General features: G+C 40.8%; 1 protein-coding gene across 2 annotated transcripts in view; it reads right to left on the bottom strand.

Moving 5' to 3' along the window:
- Positions 1 to 665: 665 nt before the first annotated feature.
- The window catches only part of LOC119907420 (matrix metalloproteinase-16-like), an 84799-nt gene continuing 65083 nt past the window's right edge, over positions 666 to 20381 (bottom strand). Inside the window, exons 8-11 of one of the 2 annotated variants that reach the window (XM_038725180.1) lie at positions 14332 to 14470; positions 8982 to 9132; positions 7643 to 7758; positions 666 to 2971 (exon numbers count right to left, since the gene is read on the bottom strand). In XM_038725180.1, the coding sequence (XP_038581108.1) occupies positions 2637 to 2971; positions 7643 to 7758; positions 8982 to 9132; positions 14332 to 14470 (741 nt within the window). In that variant the 3' untranslated portion in view covers positions 666 to 2636. The remainder of the gene's footprint in view (positions 2972 to 7642; positions 7759 to 8981; positions 9133 to 14331; positions 14471 to 20381) is intronic. The other variant, XM_038725188.1, reaches the window with a different exon arrangement.

A 20381-nucleotide genomic window follows, 5' to 3' on the forward strand; every position in this document is an offset into this window, starting at 1 on the left:
ATGTGGAAATAGGAAAACAACACTTATTTTATCACAGTGTAGCGCTAGTTAGTCCTCGTGTTGTAAGTGTGATAAAGAGTGCTAGCTGCATGACTCTAGGGATGGCAATGTTGGTCTGTTGGTTGGTCAACCGCGTTGGGATAGATTGTATTATCTCAACTACTGTTGGATGGATTGCCATGACATTTGGCACAATTATCTATGGTGCCCTGACGAAACATCCTAAAAAAATTTGGTGATCACCCAATCATTTCTCTACCATCTTCATTAGGTAAAATTTCAATTTGTCCAATACTTCCCATTAGCATTGCAGTCAGCATGGCTGTAGACTACAAAATGAGATAAGACATTTCCTTTTTTTAAAAATTATTTTTTGGTGTCAAAATGATGTTCAATATATAAAAAGCTCATCATTAGATTGCTTTTCTTCTTCTTTTATGTTCAAGTTCCCTATTGTTTAAGTTTCAAACCGTGGCATCATCTTCCTGTCGGTTTTCAAACCACTCTGCTGTAGGGTGCACACCATCGAAGAGTTAGAGATAACAAACAACCATGAGCTCAAACACACGCAAACACTCAGTGAAAGCAGATGTGGAGAAAACAAACAGCGCAGACCTGCACTGAACATACTGTACATACAAGTTAAAAGACGAGCAGAGTTCGAAGGCAGCTCTTAATCATATATTGATCAATTTATTCATTCTGTCAGGACATGTTTTGCCGTTGTCCCAAAGTCTTACACAAAGAAGTCATTGTGAGATGTCCAATTTGTTTTGACCAGAAAACAGGAAAGAAAGGAAAACCAGTATGTAATCATGAAAACAGACACACATTCAAAGACTGCTCGCCAAGACAGCGAGGACTACATGTCCTACATGTTTGGTTGGTTGGTTTGGTGAGGCCAATTTAATTTGCCAATCACCCATCAGATCTCCCAAAGATTTCCCAAATGTACCACTTGAATCTTTTAAAGTTTTTTCCCTTAAATTTCATTGTACCTGGAGGTAAGGGGAGGAGGGTTGGGGTACACTTAAAATGTACAAAAATAAATGCAAACAGTACTTTCAAGAGAACACTTCCTCCTCAGCTTTTGAGGGGTTCCAAAGCCACGTTGAGTAGAACCAGTTGGATGTACAGTAAATGCTTGCATGCACGTTGACACAGGCACTGATGTTGACTTGGTGTCTCACTTTGTGGGTCCTCAGTCAGGAGACAAGAGCATTCTGGGAACTGTGAGCTCTCTCAAACAAGGCAGTCAACAGGATTCTTTTTTAAAAAATGGTCTGTCCATTCACAAGAATGACTTTTTTGGATGCGCACTTCTTCAAACCAAGGGGAATGTGGCCCAGGGACAAAAAAATGACATCACCAAATCTAATAACAAGACACTCAAGCTCATAATTAGCCTGATTCCGTTTGTATGAAAATGATAAAAGTAACAGTAACAAATTTTTTAACACACAAACAATAGTGGCTTAACTCCAGAACTTTTCCAACATCTTTTTTTTACGATACAATACATTACTCTCAATACAGGCTGACCCTACTGTATGTTCTGTCCAGACTGGCTCAGCAAACCAGTGCTGAGAATTCTGGGTAACGTAATAAAATCCAGAAAAAAACAAACAAAAAACAATCATCAGAAGCCCTCAGTTAGCTTCTGTTAAAAACAAACAAACAATAAACAAAAGCGGTATACAAATTTAAAAAAACAAAACAACAACTCCAAGAACAGCAAAACCAAGTACAAGTAGTATGATCTATAATTAAGGCGAGTTAAAATATTGCAGAACAATTTGGCCCCTGTGTCTCAAAACAGACTGCCACAACAGTCAAAGCTCCCCGACTCTTAATCGCTGCAAGGATCCAGAGAAGGGAAGGAAGGATGGACTGAAATGAGAACAAATAAAAGAAAAAAAGAAAGCAAAATAAACAAAATTAAATTGTTTTATTTGGTTTAGTTTGGTCTCTTCCTCAGGAACGTGTTAAAGGGAACAGTGAGGACCTCCTTTCTCAGAATAATTAGAAAAACAAAAGAAAAAGGACTGAAGATCGGTAATATGATTAACTCGTGTTTGATGGTAATATGATTAACTCGGCGGGGAGGAGGGGCACCAGATCAGAAAATATAAAACTGTTGTTTAGTCAACAACCTGATATGATAGATGACAATGCAGTGCCCTGTGGGAAGAGTGCGTGTCCCCATGAATGTTCTCCTTCCGTTTAAGAGCAGTCGGGCAAAGAAAAAAAAAAGAGGAATGGGCTGGGAAGTCATGTTTCTGAGATACAAAGTGATGCAGACCCTCCTGTTTTTTGACTGGGACTGAAGGTCATTTCAGGCAAAGATCCCCCACAAAGTGTCCCTCCGCTCCCCTGTTTGTTAAAAAGGCTGGGGGTTAGCGGAGTCAACTTGAAGTCCTGGGGTCACCTTATGTGTGAGGGGGTGCCAACAGGCTGTCTGGCTGTTTCTGCGGGTCTGAACGGAGGGCTCAGATCACCCAAAAAGGAGGAGGCGAGGCCGCGTGTTTTCACTAAAGATGTCCACTGTCCTCCTCTGTGAAAGTGGGGGCTGTCATCCTGTTTTCACCCGTCTTATCTGTCACCCTTGCCCCACCTTCTCATCTCGTCCCGACTTTTCAGACCCATTCCTGCATGGAGCGTTTGCAGTACAGTATGTGGCGTGGCGTACCCTTCCTCTTGAACTGCACCACAGTGTAGATCAGCACCAGCAGGCACAGTGCGAGCACGCAGGGGATGACAATGGCGATGGCCTTCACTGTGTTCGCCTCGTTGTCCAGCTCGATCACCACGTCCGAGTTACCGTCATCGGCCGGCGGCCGGGCGGGGTCAATTGGCGTCAGCTCGCAGCCCATGAAGTCCTTAAGGATGGAACGTGGGTAGCCCGGCTCCACCCGGAGGAACTGGTTGTTAAACTTCCAGTACTCCTTACCCTTGTAGAAGTAGGTGAAACCTGAGGGTGGGAAATAAAGGAGAAGCAGAAACCTGTAAGTACGTTGTTATCTGTGGTCTTTGAGAAGATTGAACATGGGACAGTGAAACACAGATTTTCAGCCTGGTGTTAATATACTCTAAAGGTTTCACTGATAGGCATGATGGGACGCTTTGTGATGACACGGTTTACTGAGACAGCGTCTACTGTTAATCACTGCTGCAAGTTAGACCACCGGAGGTCAGCAAAACTTTTCAGTGGGTGTTCAGCTGTTATTCAAAAACAGTAAATAAAATTAGAATCAAGATAAGCCAAAGCGATAACTGGACAACTAGCCTCTCCTCTCAAAATTAACTGGATAAACCAAAGATACTTATGTCAAGTGATGGAAACGTTACCAGCTACATCAAGTGTCTTGTTGGCTAATTATATTAATATCTCAGTCAGTGGTGAAAGAAGTATTTACATTTGATTCTTCAGTAAGTACTAATACCACAGTTTATTGATACTCCATTAAGGTACAAGTAAAAGTCATGCTTTTAAAACAAAACTAGGGAAAAGTGCATAAGTCACATTAGCAAAAATTTACTTAAAGTATAAAAAGTAACAGTGCTTACTATGCAACAGATTGTTCCTTCTGTGTTATATTATTTGAATATTATTTCTTATGCATTAACATATACATTTTAGCAGCATCAGCAGCATTTTGGGAAGTAACTAGTACAAGTTTTCCCTGTGAAATGTAGTGGAGTAGAAGTAATAATTCTTAGAAAATGGAAATATGTTCAAGTACCTTAATATTTTACTTAAGTACAATACTTGAGTAAATGTACTTATCATTACATTACACCACTGAGCTTAGTGTTGGGACCATTTTGGTTTGTTTGGTTGCTAAAACAACAAAAAATACTAAAAATTACTTGATTGACTTTTTCTGTCTTTAAGGGTTTAAGGGAGAGCGTTTTCTTTCTAATTAAAATACGGAACAAACTTTGCCTCTGGACAGCTGCCTTTCCTATCAGCAGAAAAAAACAAGAACAAGAAAAGTGATTGAAGTGAAACTGAAGTGACGATAACCTGCCAGTACAGTGAAACAAGCTCACCTCAAACAATTGTGTCTGATGCTCTGCTTTTGAGCCATTGTTTCTGTTTCAGCTCTATTGTTCAGCTGAGATGTCTGTGACTGCCCCTCGGGACTAATTATATCTGGTCATAAAAGAGAGAACACACCCAACCAGGAGCCAAACCCCACAGCTAATATCACACAACAGCACAACAAATGTCATCGAGATCCAAGCTGCTGTGGCGCTTTTCAAATCACAAGAGTAACGGGAATGTCTGCTGTGCACGTCTCCTTACACAGTGAGTCAGTGTTCATTTTTTGATGATGGGTTATTTCACTTGGGAACACTTGTCCCTCCGTGTTTGTGTCGAGAGCAATGAAAATGGTGACAGAAGCTAAAAACAAATGTCTTGGGTCTTTATTACTTGTTATTACTCTATCAAACACATTGCAGCAAACATTTTGACAATACATTTGCAATACAACATTTATCAAGTTTGAGAAAAGGCATAAAAAAGTTGTGAAATTACTTTTGTTCCCTGTGCCATGATAATAACTTGCCTCCCGCGAGTCACTGTCCCTGAAATGCTTATTGGGAAAGTACTGTATATGCTGTGTAAAATTGAGCATGACAGCATGGATGAATTCTCAAGCCCTCCTCTTCCTCACTGGCTCCCCTTTACACTTTCTTTCTCGCCATTTGTTATTCACGCAGACTCTTCTCTAGGAAAATAGGGCAGGAAATGCTCTAAATTTCCAGTCAGATTGAGATTTTATTATTAGATTATTATTATTTTTGATGGTTAACTGTGTTTTTAATGCCATGCAGACTGTGTGCCTACGCAACTGACATCTTACAACTAATTTATAACTAATTTAAATCACAGAGATCATTTGGGGAAAAGCACTCACTGGCTTTCTTGCAGAGAGCCATTAGCTTAGCCAAATAATTAGCTTAGCATAAAGACTGGAAACAGGGGGAAACAGCTAGCTCGGCTTGGTCCATAGAACATGTCTCTTTTACATTGTGTTTTGTCTAACTCCTTCGGCAGCGCCCTCCATTACTGTAAACAGCATTCTGTGTTACAATTTGTTCATTATAAAGCTTTAGAATTTCTGGTGCGCTTATTTTTTAACTGTGGAGGCTAGCTGTTTCCCCCTGCTTCCAGTCTTTATGCTAAGCTAAGCTAATTGTCTGTCATTACTGTACGCCAAGTAGCTTGTTTCATAAAGAGGCACGGCTAGGTACTCAGAGTAGTAGGCAATGAAACACAAACCAATCTACACACAATAGTCTTCAAACTCTCATTTAGAGTTCAGCTGAGAGCTTGGGAGTTTATTTTTTTTTCTTTCCAACCTGGCGGCAGCTTCTGATACACTTTTCTCCTACATTTAACACAACTGAAGTGTGATTTAGAGACATATTTAGAGATGATATTATATACACTGTGCAAACGTTCCAGCAGGTGTGGAAGAAGCTGCTATAAAGTAAGAATGCGTTAAAAAATAGACATGTTAATGGATTATATTTATGATTTTACAAAACACAAAGAGAGTGAACAGAAGAAAAATCTAAATCAAATCAATATTTTGTGTGACCACCCTTTGCCTTCAAACAGCATGAATTCTTCTAGGTACACATGCACATAGTTTTTGAAGGAACTTGGCAGGTGGGTTGGCCCATCATCTTGGAGAGCTCCCCACAGTCCTTCTGTGGATTTAGGCAGCCTCAGTTACTTCTCTCTTTTATGTAATCCCAGTGAGACTGGATGATGTTGAGATCAGGGCTCTGTGGGGGCCATACCATCACTTCACCTTGTTCTTCTTTATGCTGAAGATAGTTCTTAATAACTTTCGCTGTATGTTTGGGGTAATTGTCATGCTGCAGAATAAATGTGGGGCCAATCAGATGCCTCTCTGATGGTACTGCATGATGGATAAGTATCTGCCTGTACTTCTAAGCATTAAGGAGGCCATTCATTCTCACCAAATCCCCAACTCCGTTTGCAGAAATGCAATTCCAAACTTGCAAGGAACCTCTACCATGCTTTTGTGTTGCCTGCAGACACTCATTCTTGTACCGTTCTCCAGTGCTTTGGCAAAAAAATAAAAAATAACCTGCCTTCTGCTCCAGCCAGTGTCTACAGTGCTCAATGTTACCTGTTTCTTTATGCATCTTCAGAAGACAGCACATCTGGAAACTTGTGTCTGCCTTGAAATGTCTGCCTGACAGAGACCTTGCTGATGCAGTTTAACTACCTTGTGTCTTGTTGCTGTATTCAGTCTTGACTTGGTGAATGACTTTTGACAGTAGACTGTCTTCAGCGACCTCACCTCAGTTAGTGATTGTGTTTCAACCTATGTATTGAATTGTTGAAAAACAGCCGCTATTTGGTGTAATTGTTTAATCATACAGATGTCGATATGCCTCCAAAATCCCTGACTTTGTGCGCGTGTAAGTAGAAGAACTGACACTGATTTTAAGACAAAAGTGGTCACACCAAATACTGATTTGATTTAGATTTTTCTTGTGTTCACTCACTTTGCATTTTGTTAATTGGAAAATATAATCTATTAACATGTCTATTTTTGAAAGCATTCTTACTTTCCAGCATTTTTTCCACACCTGCCTAAAACCTTTGCTCAATACTGAAGACATTATTAAGAGAGGGAGAGAGAGGGGAAGAAGGACGAAAGGTGAGACAGCCTGGGCTATTGTGGGTTACAGCCAGGTCAATGTCACCCTGGGGTGCCTACTCTGAAACGTGTTACCTCACATACAACCATCGGCGGCAGCAGCACAATCTATTATAGCTGGTTATCTGGGTCAATGTTATGAGTGTGCCACTTGACACACTGTCTCTGCAAACAGGACGCCCGCCAAATAAATGCTAGCCGACGCATATACGAGTGGAAACACGTGGGTAGCACGCAAACACCCATCATCCCCTTGGACATCAATCCACCCTTCATGCTCCGATAGATGCCCGCTCCACCTGGACTCGCCGGGCAGACACGCCTGGCTACAGATCTGGCAACAGATCCAAGGCACAGATGGCCAGATCGTTCAGCACCACCTGCCCTGCTTTTTCCACCCCAGGCCCAAACCCGCATAATACATCCAATGGGAAAAGTGTTTTCCCTCTTCACACTACCTGACTGGCCAATGGGTGAGCTCTTTGAGAGTTATAAATCCCGCCTCCCCACCCTTGGCGAGGGCCAACTGGCTTAAACCGGAATAAGTGCCCAGCGGTGGTCTTGTCCTTTCTGTTTTCCACAATCCTGCTCCAACTGGGTCTTGTGGCACACTGAGCGGGATGGACTGATTATAGAACATTCTGCTTTTGAAACAATAAAAAAAAAGAGGCATTTCTGGATAAACCGACCTCTTTTCATCCTTCATTTGCTATACTCAAACGCTCTCTATCAGCCTATTTTCCCTGATGTGCAAGTATGGAAGCGTGCCACTCACTGAGACTGAGCGTAATAACTGGGGCAAATTTCAGTCAATGCTACCCTAGTTTACCTCCCACACAGCGTGTGCTGGTGACCAGCTGAAATCAATGCTGCCTGGCACATTAACCGCACTGTTATTGCCAAATCAGAGTATCGGGCAGGACAAAACGTACCGTTGGCTTTGTCGACAAAGGCTCCCTGTGGCGAATCAGGCACACCTCTCCACACTGTGATGGGCTTGGGATAGCCAGGGTCCATGGTTCTCATTTCTTCATTGTAGCGCCAGTACCTAAACAGGAACAAATGATGAGCCGCAGGAAGACAAAGCAAGTTCTGTATGTCTATGAATGCAGGAGTAAATAGGTCGAATTGTGAACAGACTGGTATTTTATGCTCATATCGTGTATCTTAACACCACATATGAGTATAAATTTGCCTCTGCTGCTTCGACTATCACCATTCTTTCTCTTGCAAGTCCCCCAACATTATCGGAGTACAAAACTTCAAGCCACCAGACAAGTTAGACAGCGACTATACAGTGAGGAAAATAAGTATTTGAACACCCTGCTATTTTGCAAGTTCTCCCACTTAGAAATCATGGAGGGGTCTGAAATTGTCATCGTAGGTGCATGTCCACTGTGAGAGACATAATCTAAAAAAAGAAAATCCATAAATCACAATGTATGATTTTTTATGATGATACTGCTGCAAATAAGTATTTGAACACCTGTCTATCAGCTAGAATTCTGACTCTCAAAGACCTGTTAGTCTGCCTTCAAAATGTCCACCTCCACTCCATTTATTATCCTGAATTAGATGCACCTGTTTGAGGTCGTTGGGTGTCAACACCCAACTTTTCCAGACCTGTAAAATAGGATTTTTACTTTACAGGATTTCCATGACCAAGGAATATCTTTTGGGAGAATGGTGTTCCATCCCTCCACTAGAGTTCCTCTGACTTCTTTGTCGAGCAGCACTGAAGCTGTTCTGGATGCTTGTTTTCCTTTAATTTGTCACTGGTTTTTGTATCGGCTGACTAAAATTGGGGTTTATGGGTTCGATTCCCACTGTGACACATCCACCAATGTGTCTCTGAGCAAGACACTTAACCCCTAGTTGCTCCAGAGGCGTGCAACCTCTGATATATATAGCAAGTGTAAGTCTAGATGATGTAAGTTTAGATAAAAGCGCTAAATTAGTAAATGTATTGTAAAATTAAAACTGCAAAACCTCATTGGTCAAATTGTGACCTGCCAAGGAACTGCTTTTAGCTAGCTGTCGTACAATACACGAAATGGTAACATAAATGTTTAAAATCATCAATGACCCATACAAATAAATGAAATATATACACAAGTGCTTGTATCTGCAGTTCTGTCACAAGTCAAATGGGAAAGAGCATTTTTTTTGGTATTTTTTAGATAGTGGTAACTGGCAGCTGCCTCATTTCTTAATAATTGAAGTTTTGAAGGTTCCTTATGGTTCCGTGTTGTTTAACAGTGTTGTGCCCACCTGTCCCCTTTAAAGAAGTAGGTCTTGGCCACATCCTCCCACCACACAGCGGTCTCGATGCTCTGGGCCGGCATGCCATGGCCAAACTGGGTGATGTCCTTGGGGTATCCAGCCTGCAACACCGTGTCCTTAAAAACCCAGAACTGCTTCCCTGCACATCATGAAGGAGAGGGAAAAATAAATTAGAAGAAGGACAAGTAACAGCTGGGATTACCCTCCAGGAACACCACATGAGAAGGGCAGATTTACAAGGACAGATACAAGCCTTCTAACAAATGGCGGGCAATAACCTGTTGCCTTGTATTACTGTCTTTGATGTTGATGTTTCGCTAATTTAAAACAGACACAGACATGGTGACACATTCTCCTTGCCCTTGCTTATAGGTACTCTGGGAACTTTTTGGTGCTGGAGCCTGAGCCTGTAACTGCTCAGCTAAGAAAATAAAGAAACTGACGACCCTTGTGGGAAAATTGGCGACAAAAGAGTCACATTAAAACGATTTTTTAAAGTTTCCTAGCCCCAAGGAGCCAAGCAAATACCTGTGATATGTTGAGAAATTAAAAAACATGTATTGTTGTCGTTTTCTCAGTTTACCGCTAACCCTCCATCCTTCCTTCCTGTGGAGTAATTAGGTTAAACAGCACATTTTTGACACAGTGTGACCCCAGGAAGTGCTTTTCTTCGTCACTGGTGGAGGTGATGGTGTAGCAGGAGGAAGTGAGGAGAGGGTGGGTAGGTGGGTGGAAGAGTAGTGTGTTAGAAGAGAGAAAGAAAGAGGTGGAATGACGAAGGTGGAGAGGAAAAACAAAGCTTATCATTCTTTACTGACTCATGTACAAACATGGCCTTCCCTTTTTTTCCGACAATTTCATTTGATTAATAACTGCAATGTGGCCTCAGGCTGTCAACACCCAACATTCCATGCAGGGGGGACAATATTCATCACAAACATCATGAACATGATAATATCTGTGAAATAGAAATACTTCTACACAGTCTTTCGATAATCTGACAAAAATAAATGTGTCTCTCTTTGGAATCTAAACCCCTCAGGTAGAAAAGTTTTGTTGATGGAAAGATGGAAAGTACGCTGGAAAAACATGAAAGTGAAAACAAGTTTGTCTAACTTTTGCAGATAGAGGAAACTAGCAGAGGATAAATATACAATATGCAACACACTTCCGTAACCAACTTTTTTAAGGAATCAGGTTTATTTTGACTTTTTTGTCTACTTAAATGGTAGATTAACCCAGACGTTTTTATGTTTCTGGGCAGATTCGTACTCCTATCTGGTGTCTGATTAATCACCAGGGACTCTGACAGACCATGATGAACTTTTGCAAGGTCAGCTTTAAGATGACCTGTGCACTTTTCTTTAACAAATACAGGAAAGGGGGCGTAAAATAGAGCAGACATGATCCCAGCAACATTTGCACTTATTCTCTTGCTTTAAAAAGGCCACGCATCTGACATTTAACTTTAACGAAGTATTTACACTATATGTCTGAGGTGAAGGAGGGAGATTTATAGATATAAAGGAGGAAGGAACAGTAGGAGTGTTGGCTAAATGTAGTGACCTCTTTTTGGAAAGGAAATTCCTGTCATTTCACATCTTTCTCTTACAGTGCTCCACTCATTCTGGGTCACACTTCCTCTGGCTCTGACACACACACAGACACACACCACACCCTGAGATTAATAGAGTCCCCACATCCACAAAAAGAATGAGTTTTGATTCACAAAACAACAACAACAACAACAAAAACTATCCCTTCTCTCTCTCTATGCTACATAAAATGGGATTCTCCTCACTTCCCTTAAAATTGGAGTCGACTTGCATAGCCTTCTACATAAAAGTCTGGCTTCATCTTCAGAGCTACGAGGGCTGCTTTGATGTAGTGGCGGCTCCAGCATCTGCTGCAGTGTAACAACTAATCCCCCGCTTGCCCTCGACAGTGTATAAAGTGAGTTATAAAGGATTTGTTCCAAAAAGAGACCCCTCCTCTGTACAAAGGCCACACACATAAACACATACAGTACAGTCAAATGAAGCACACATGTGCATATGTGTACTGAAATTGTTTTGCATAATCATACGCACCCACAGCAAAGTTCCCTACGTGACCCTGAGGTAAAATTGCTTGACTTTTCCAAGATTTTGTGTATGACCTAAATCTTTGTTCCTTACTTGTAAATGTTTTTTTATTAAAATTAGAGTAAAATAGATGATAAAGCAATGCTTTAGGGAGTGGCTATCTTGTGACTGACAAGTCACTACCATGGTGACCTGTCAGTTAGGCTGGAGGCGACTTGTATCCACTGCTCTGTGGAAATTTAACTAGCTCAGTTGAAAAAACGTATTAGGAGTTGGCAGTTCATGTTTTCCGGTAAGTACATTTTGTCTTAAGCCTGTTTTTGGCAAGACAAAATTAGCATCCAGGTAAAAATCACAGTTAACGTGTAACATGGATGCACCTTGTTAACCAAGCTAGCTAGCAGCAGCTCTGGCCTGCTCTTTATTTGGTTTGGGGAAAGTTGATACTCCAACAACTACGGTATAGCTAAACTACATGGTATTACATTTGCCAAACTCACTTATTTAACGTTTCAGCATTAGCATTAGTTGACACTTACTAGCTTCAGCTGATAAAATCTGCTAGTGTCAGTCGTCTTTTCTGCCTCAAAATTCACAGTCCTCCGAAGAAGCCGGTTTATGTTTATCTCTGTATGAAGTCAGAGACCCATTGTTTTGTGAATATTCCGAGTGGTAAATCTGTCACCGTTATCATTGTAATGGCCAAAATGAAAAGCTTGACAAATGTACAACAGTTACTAAGGGGGATGTGAGAAACTTGTGACAAATTATGTAAAGCTGACACAAACTTCAAACATATCTTTGGCATTTCTCTACTGAGAGTTCCATCTCGTAATGTACACGCCAACACTGACATATCTGCAATAAGCTAATGCCGGGAGACATATTGGCCTGGCCGATTTATGGGTCTAGCTTTAATCTAAAATAACACACTCTCAGACATGATCTGGATGTCTGCATGAGGTAAATGAAGCAAGCAGCTCTGTCGATCCTCTGACATAAAAAGCACCAATCAAGCTCTGATTGGATCCTACCTCCTGCCAGGAAAATGCATGTTGCCGTATAGATCTTGCTGGATGTGTAGGTTGCCTTTGTGTAACCCTGGTACTGCCAAAATTGCGTTTGATTCATTCAATATTGAATTTATAATGCAACCTCTTACCTTGTGATTTAGGCTAATCAAATACTGTAGTTATATTTGCACATATACCGCTTTTAAGTGAAATTCTTCATGCTTCATGCATGCTTTCTACTGTTGCATTTCATTTTCACATGATGAGCTAGATACACATTCTTGACTCGCATATCCAGTGTCTCAGAAGAATGGAAACAGGGAAATACGGACTCAAAATTGGCACAAAGCTGCAGTTTAGGATAAAGAACACATGCTGAATTAATCTCTAATGTATACCAGTGGTGTCTGCTTACTGACCTGCTCTGTGACGCATTAACAGCACTAAGCTAATCAGGGTCTCAGGCATGACTTCAGTGCAAGCTCACTCTGCCGAAGGAGGCCTTGAGCAAGCCCCTGAACCCCTAACTGCTCGGGGCGCCGCACTGAGTGGCAGCCCCCTCACTCTGACATCTGTCCATGTGTTGCTATGGGTCATGTGTGTGTATTTCGGACCTGTGTGTAAATACTAACAATAATAACAGAGTGAAAACATTGAATTTCCCCTTGCGGGATTAATAAAGTATATATTCTTCTTCTTCAGACAAGGCGCTGTTAGAGGATATTCAAAATGGCTTGTTAGACAAGGACCTGGAGCGCGGCATTTTGATTTCTTTTTTTTAACCTTAATTTAACCAGGGGAAAAGACTCAATGAGATAAAATCTCAAGAAAGGGAGCAGGACAGCAAGTCTGACAGTACAAACATAAAACGACAATACAAAATACAATCAAAACATTTACCCTTTTACCTATATACAAATCCAACAGTCGCAACCCACTATCAAACCAGTACATTAAAACTCCAATGAGCTCTGGAATACATCAATGTAATGCCTGCTTATTCAAATATAGTTACATTCATCTCTGTAATCAACAGAGGTTTTGACAGACAGAATAAGGCCTTCTGGGGAATCAGCTGTGCGTGTTCAAATGAAAAAGTTCTGTTAGCATGAATTTTCTAAATTTGGGTGCAATCTCGTTGCTACCCACTTTGCCCAGGAAAGAGGGCAGGGTGGCCCTGAAATCAAACTTCCAGAGTATGTGGTGCACACGGGACCAGTAGTCTGCATTTCCAGGAATTGTTTGGTGCTGAAAATAGAAATTGGTTTGAGTGAAACTTGTAGTTTTATCTCAGCAGACTTTCATTAAGTCCTCATGTCTCCGTTCATACCCCCACCCCCCCTGTCTGTCTCTCTCTCTTCCTCTCTGGAGTCTATGCAAATGTAAGTTTACAGGACTGCTATATTTGTTTGCTGTTTCTTTTAAGTGGCTTCTCAGCTTCAGACATAATTAGCTTTAAATCTCAGTGTTTTGGGGCCAGCTTAGTCTAGATTTGAATATGTAGACAAATCTCTTCAGAAAGGTAAAACATCTAAATCAGGGATCACCAAAGACTGACAGCAAGTATTGAATCTCATTGGCACATGCCGTGATAGTGACATGTATAATGCATACTAATTATGTTTAGCTACAGTTGAAGATTTAAACAAAAACATATACTACCCCCCGCAACCCTGTACGCAGGATAAGCGGTTGACGATGGATGGATGGACATATACTACCAGCTGGGGATGAACAATTAACTGAAATCTTATCGAAATTATCAAATCACAGGAGGCGCCATACTTTTTAAAGGCGATATGTGTGACAAAATAACATTTTAAATTAAATACTGCAGAGATGTCCTTGCCTGGACATCATATATAATATGTTTTTCAATGAAAATGAGAATAATTAAATTAAAAATCACAACAACAATCGTATCACAACTGCAATATCAATCAAAATTAATCGCGGGATATTTTTTCAAAATCGTAAATAAAAAACTCTGTTTTTTTATATACAGACATATAAAACATGCATAACGTTTATACAAAAAGACAACATGACACAGAACATATCTAGGAAGTTCAAGTGGATGAGTAACACACACAATAGACAACATGAGACGCAAAATATGAACCAGGATACAAAAGACACAATATCTGGACTGGATGAAGATGAATGAAAGCTAATGGAGAAGAGCTTTACACAGCAGCGTGGTGACAACAGTGATGATGGTGGTGAAGAACATGAGCTTACCTTTGAAGAAGACAAACTTGCCCTCGCTGTTCTCGTAAACAGCATCTATCTTGGGCGGCAGGCCGCGCCAGAAAACACTGATGAGCATGGGGTACCCGGGCATTACTGAGTTATCTCTCACCCGCCAAAACCAGTGGTCCTGAAAGGGAGCGGAGGACAGTGTTAGGAAACAGAAAAAAAAGCTTGATTAAGGTCAAACACATCTTCTGTGGCCCTGGAGAGAGTTGTCCAAAAAGATTTTCCTTAAGGAGGTGGGTAGGGTCAAATTAAATTTCCTGTCTTGACCCATAATAGCGGCTTCAATTTTAATGTGTCTCTTGTGAGTTACCTAACTTTATTCAAATGCAAATCACTGCAGTAGCTCTTTCACCAAATGTATGTGGTTCAAATGCAAACCAAAGGTGGTCAAAGGGCTACTTAGTCCTCATCCTTGAAGTCTCTTGTAAAACCAACTGACCAACTATGACTGCGGTTCTCAACTTCTTTAGTTGGAATGGGTTGCTTACCTAAGCTTTTGTGGTTGGGACAGATCACAAACAGGGCTAGTATGTGGTGTGCGTATTTCTTCAAGTAACGGGGGCAAAGTGATAGTGAGGAGCTTTATGTGAAGCCAAGAGTCTTTGATTTCTGATGGTCGTGAGCGCGGCCAAGTGGAAGGTGTGTCTTCTTGATGTTGGATGAAACTTGATGACAGAGGGAGCTGAGGGGAGACCCAGCTGTGAAAGCCATTAGGACTCAGCGAGATGTCCCACCCTTTGGCAATGAACGGCCAATTGCGTCTCCTGAACGCGTTGAGCGCTCAGGCCAAAAGGCCTGACCTCATAGCGACAGAGAGAGAGGAGGCGCCCCACATCATCACACCCTGCCTCATTCACAGTGAAAGCTAAATAAACAGCCCATTTATCAAACACTCTCTCCACTGCTCTCCTTCTCTCTCTATGTCTAATCCAATTGTTTCTCTGGGATTCTCATCTCTCCCTGGACTCTTCCTCCTCTGTCTTTTCATTTCCCCCTTCTTTCATTCCAATTCCTCCTCTCTTCCTCTCCCTCTCTAGCAATATATCTACTGCCTCCATAGATTTCAAATGTTCAGCATTTTCTTCTGTACACGGCCCGGCCCAATAATTGAAAACAGATCAAACTGTGAAATCTGACCCATTTGAATCTTTCTGACTTTATATAAAGTCAAACCGTTCTGTCTCCAGCCCTACCATCCCACTCCCACTCTGAAAATAAAGCTCAGGCGAGCAAACTTTTCAGAAAATTTCAGCCGACAATTATGGGAATGTCTAGAATAATAACAACAAGTTTAGTCTTAGCAGAAGTTGGAAATATTAAACTTCAAATTGTTCATGTTTCTGCTTTGAGAGAAAGGGCAGGGTTTGTCAGAATACATACCCGCTCTTTACAGGAATATAAATTCTGGACTGCGTGACGGAATTAACAAACTGTCTCTACGGATTTTTTTTCAGTATTGAGGAAAGTTCGTGAAGCGGAACGCAAACTGCAGAAATTGCCCTGCCAACGACTCTACTGAGAGATATATGAGCTCAAAGTTGATATTGAACAACACATCACTGTACCACAGGATATTTCTGGCCTGCTGAGTTTACACAACAACATTTAGCTTCAAAACAGATAAATGATGGTGACCGCTTTGTATTTAATTAATACTCAAATTAACAAATGTACTGTAAGTCTGTCGTGAGAGAGGTCAGGGGTCCCCTGGGTAATAGCCTGTGTTTGAAATGACTGTTAACATGTCTTGTTGGGAAGTCAATCAAACGACTGAAAGAAACTCCAAATGACTACAAAAAGACACAAAACAACATCATAAAGATGAAAGCTGACTACAAAGAGACACAATACAACTACAAAGAGACAAAACCACAAAAAGAAGCAAGCCTACTCTAAAGAGTAACAAAACAACTACAAAGACACATTTCGACTATAAAGAGACAAAAATGACTACAGAGAGATGCATAATCACTACAAAGGTATCTTGCTCCTGTTTAGGAGGAGTGTGGGTCTTGTTTGTGCCTAGGAGTCCATGATAAAGATAATATAAGATAAAAATTAGTTTGCACTTTTTAGTCATACAGTATGACCTGTAGAAGTACTTTAGGTGAGCTATACCAGTATACAGTTTTATCCACTGCACAATGATTTTGAAATAGCGAGGGACAAAGAAGAAAGTGTCCAAAGTATGGGCTTATTTCAAGCTAAAAGAAAATAACTTTTAGAAAATAAAACAGTCTGGCCTACTGCAACAGCATGACGGCACCCGGTCTAGCATCAAGTCCACAGAGCAGACCACAGACAAGGTAACAGTAACAGCAACTTATGTATACACGTGCATTTGTTGTTCTCCACCTGTTTGTAACGTCACAGTCAGAGTTAACTTACACATCTGATCCCGTTACTGGGGGAAGGGCAAATAATCTGTAGAAGCTTTGAGTACTAAAATCATTGTTAGCTGCAGCCCTAGTCTTAAGTACCCTCACATAAACCTTCCCAGTTACATTATCATCACTTTCCCACCTTGTTTTAGTAAAGTAAAATGATCAACAAGTGGCTCTCACAAAGAATTACATTTCAATATGCAGACAAAGAGCCAACTGAGGAATAAAAATATTTTTTGCTAAGAGAACAAGACACTTTTGTGTCTCATTACAAGTAACCTGAGCGGATCTCAAGTTATCACATTATTAATCATATGAATGTTCAGATGTAATTTTAATGTTGGGAATTAACATGTGAAACAAACAATAATTTTATTTATACATAATATATAAATAGGAATAATAATAACAACATTTGCAGAAATGGGAAAAAAAGAACAAACAAACAAGAGCAGGAAGGCCTGCTTATGCCCAACTCTAAGAATTGCACTAAACCTAAACCTTTGTTTGTTGCCGACATACAGGTCAGCCGTGGGTGCATCTGCTGCTGCCGTGTGTGGGTTTCTGTGTGCATGAACGTGAGGTGAGAATATGGTAGGCCGTGGTGTTAGGATGACCGTGTTGCTGACCTCTCACTCGGTTAATGTGACAGACACGCACACTTGCTTGGCTTGACTGGGAGCAGAATGCAGCTGTAAATAATTCAGATGGATGAGGATTAGGGTTGAAGCCGGAGATCCCAGTATCTAGCAGGATTTCTTGCCAAAATTGACTTTCCACTGAACTGCAGAAGACTGGCTTTTCTTTTAGCATTTGAGCAGTTGCGTACATATGTGTTTCCTCATGTGTTGAAAGCTACCTCATACACTGGAACAAAACTTCTCCAAACTACATTAACATTACTTAAACTGTTTTAAATAATTAAGTATGACCTTGAAATACAGTCATTACAGCAATAAGAACTGGTTTCAACTTTTCAACCCTTTCAACCTACAGCTGTTTCTTTCCACTACTGTTCATTCTAATAAGGCAGCTTTAGAGTTAATACGTGTGGCAAAATGTTCTAATCCAACGTCAACAAAGCAGACTGCAGGTGGTTAGAGGATAATTTTGGTACTCTCACAAATTTTGCTGTGGAAATGATTTGCAGTAGATGGCTTCTGCCCGAGTATGTTGCAGCTACTACGTACTTGGGCATTTCTTCAGGGCCATTGAACTCTTCAAAATTACGCCCACAAAAAGTGCTTCTTTTTGCCACTGACAGGCTTAGACTGTTATATCAGGTGTCTGACAACATCATGGAAATGATGACTTTTTAATACAAAATTTAAGTCTCACTCATGGAAAGTTCTCGTTCTGAAATCTCATGAGAGCAAGTAATTGCAAGAAGACGATAAAAGACGATAGACGGTAGAAACGTACGTGAGTTGGAGTGAGGGGTTTGTTGTGCTGGAGTAACGTTAGGATATAAAGTCTTGCTAGCAGTTTCTCTATGGACAACAAACTCCTCTCCATTGTTTCCATCTGCGTTTCCATTCTGAGACACTTGTTGCATTTCTGTAATTTGTCACCCATCTGTATTCCTGGTAGCTGTGTCCACCACAAAGGGGATAAACGCTGCATGCACTATGTATTGTCTCCGCCACCCTCATTTTACACTTCAAGGGGAAAGCAAGTATTAGTAGTAAATAGTACGACATTATGCTACATGCTCTTTCTGGGAGTTAGATGAGAAAATTGATACCACTCTTATGTCTGTACGGTAAATGTGAAGCTAGGGCCAGGAGATGGCTAGCTAAGCTTAGCATAAAGGCTCGAAGCATGGAGTTAGAGCTAGCCTGGTTTTACATTTATTTTAGTGTACAGATTAAACATCCAATAAATACTGTGTTAATTAGTCAAATGTAAAGTGCCTGTAAGTGGACTTTGTTACTTTTTGACAGAGCCAGGCAAGCTGTTTCCCTATGCTCCCAGTCTTTATGCTAAGCTAAGCTAAATGTCTCCTGGCTCTAGCTTCATTTTAATGATGAGCTACTGTTCTAGCTCTTTGTGTTTATATCACTTTCTATCACTATTTCAGAATCTTATAACATCTGAAAAAGACTCATCATCTAAATTGAGGACCTTGATACTGTAATTATCTATTTTTAAAGCTATATTTGACTTCTTTAAAAGTCTTAAACTGGTCAAAAAGTGGCATTTAAAGGTCTTCTTCTGAGTCCACTCAGAAATCCTATTGCAGGACTTTTTCCTACCAGTAAGAGTAGACAGCTCACTGCCTACTTGGCCACAGTGTTCTCATTAATGGATTGTCGATCAGTGGCCAAGTGGCCAATTCTGAACAGCAAGGCACACTCTGGCATCCCAGAATCCCCTGCTCTAAATCTGTCCACATCAAGGAAGGAAGATCTCTCAGGGACTTGCAAGACTTGTCAGTGTACTTAGGACTAGTGGTGAGGAGGAGCAAGGAGGAGGGACACAGGAGGGTGGCAGTTTCCTTTATAATAGACTGTCTCAGGATGAGAGCTGGGCGATGGACTGCTGACGGAAGTGTCTCTTTCTCTATTATACCTGACTATAGGCAGTGCGAGAGGCTCTGATTGCATCTATGCAATGGTCTACAGCTACTACGAAGGTTTGAACAGGCAAACCTTGCATTACTAATATGATACTATGATATGAGAGCAGAGGTAAACTCGAAAAAATGAAGCATTCAGACATTCAACAATGGATACAACCATTCACCATTCATTCAACCATTCATTATATGTATACATAATACATATAGTGTTGCAAATATATATATATTCTTTTACACTTTCACATAAAAGTTGTAGTGAACCTTGAGATGCCTTTAAGTGGCTTTAAAACTTCTCTCTACAAATAAAAAGGAACACAAAATTTTAAGCTCAGTAGTTGATTTCTCTTCTAATGTTACTCCTTGTGTTTAGTTTGAAAATTATTGTTCCATTTAGAAAATATTAAGGCTTCAAGAGAAACATGCTTTAGGGAATGTTTGGCCTAAAACCTTAAAGCCCTGGTTGGATTTTCTGGCTCTACAAACCAACAAGATGGAGGTGAGCCATAAACTCAAATCCAGACTTCTAAATGTCTGTTGGATGATGTCTGAGACTATATGTCCATATTTTACTCCACTCTAAGCCTCATGGGAAATCTAGCTTGTAGCTTGCCGTCTGGTCATTGTCTGACAAGTGATGAGGTCACAATGCAGTACACTTTTGATCCAGCAGGAGAAAACTGGTTCATTTAAAGCCCGAGAAAAACACTCTTCATGTAAAACATACACATGCATATACATGAATGAGCAATTCTATGTCTCCAGTGGGATACCATATGGTTTGAGGGTTCACAGAAAGTTGAACCTGTAGTGCCTGCAATCATAAAAGTGGTAGCTGTATAAATTTATTGAGGCATTTACTGGTGACACCGGATCTACACGGCCATTCACAGTCATCTGTGAACCCTAAACGACCCCTTGTCGCCCCATTGGAGTGAAAAATGATCGGCCGTAAAACTACCACCTTAACAAGCATGACTCCTAACCTGCCTTTGTAGATTAACGTGCCTCAAAAAGGTCAGGCACTTCTCAGCACCATTGGCAACACTACTCAGTTAAAGACTCAAGAA

Source organism: Micropterus salmoides, unplaced genomic scaffold (assembly GCF_014851395.1).
Source record: "Micropterus salmoides isolate LMB-PRFRI ecotype aquatic unplaced genomic scaffold, ASM1485139v1 Ms_hic_scaffold_1, whole genome shotgun sequence".
Taxonomy (NCBI): domain Eukaryota; kingdom Metazoa; phylum Chordata; class Actinopteri; order Centrarchiformes; family Centrarchidae; genus Micropterus; species Micropterus salmoides.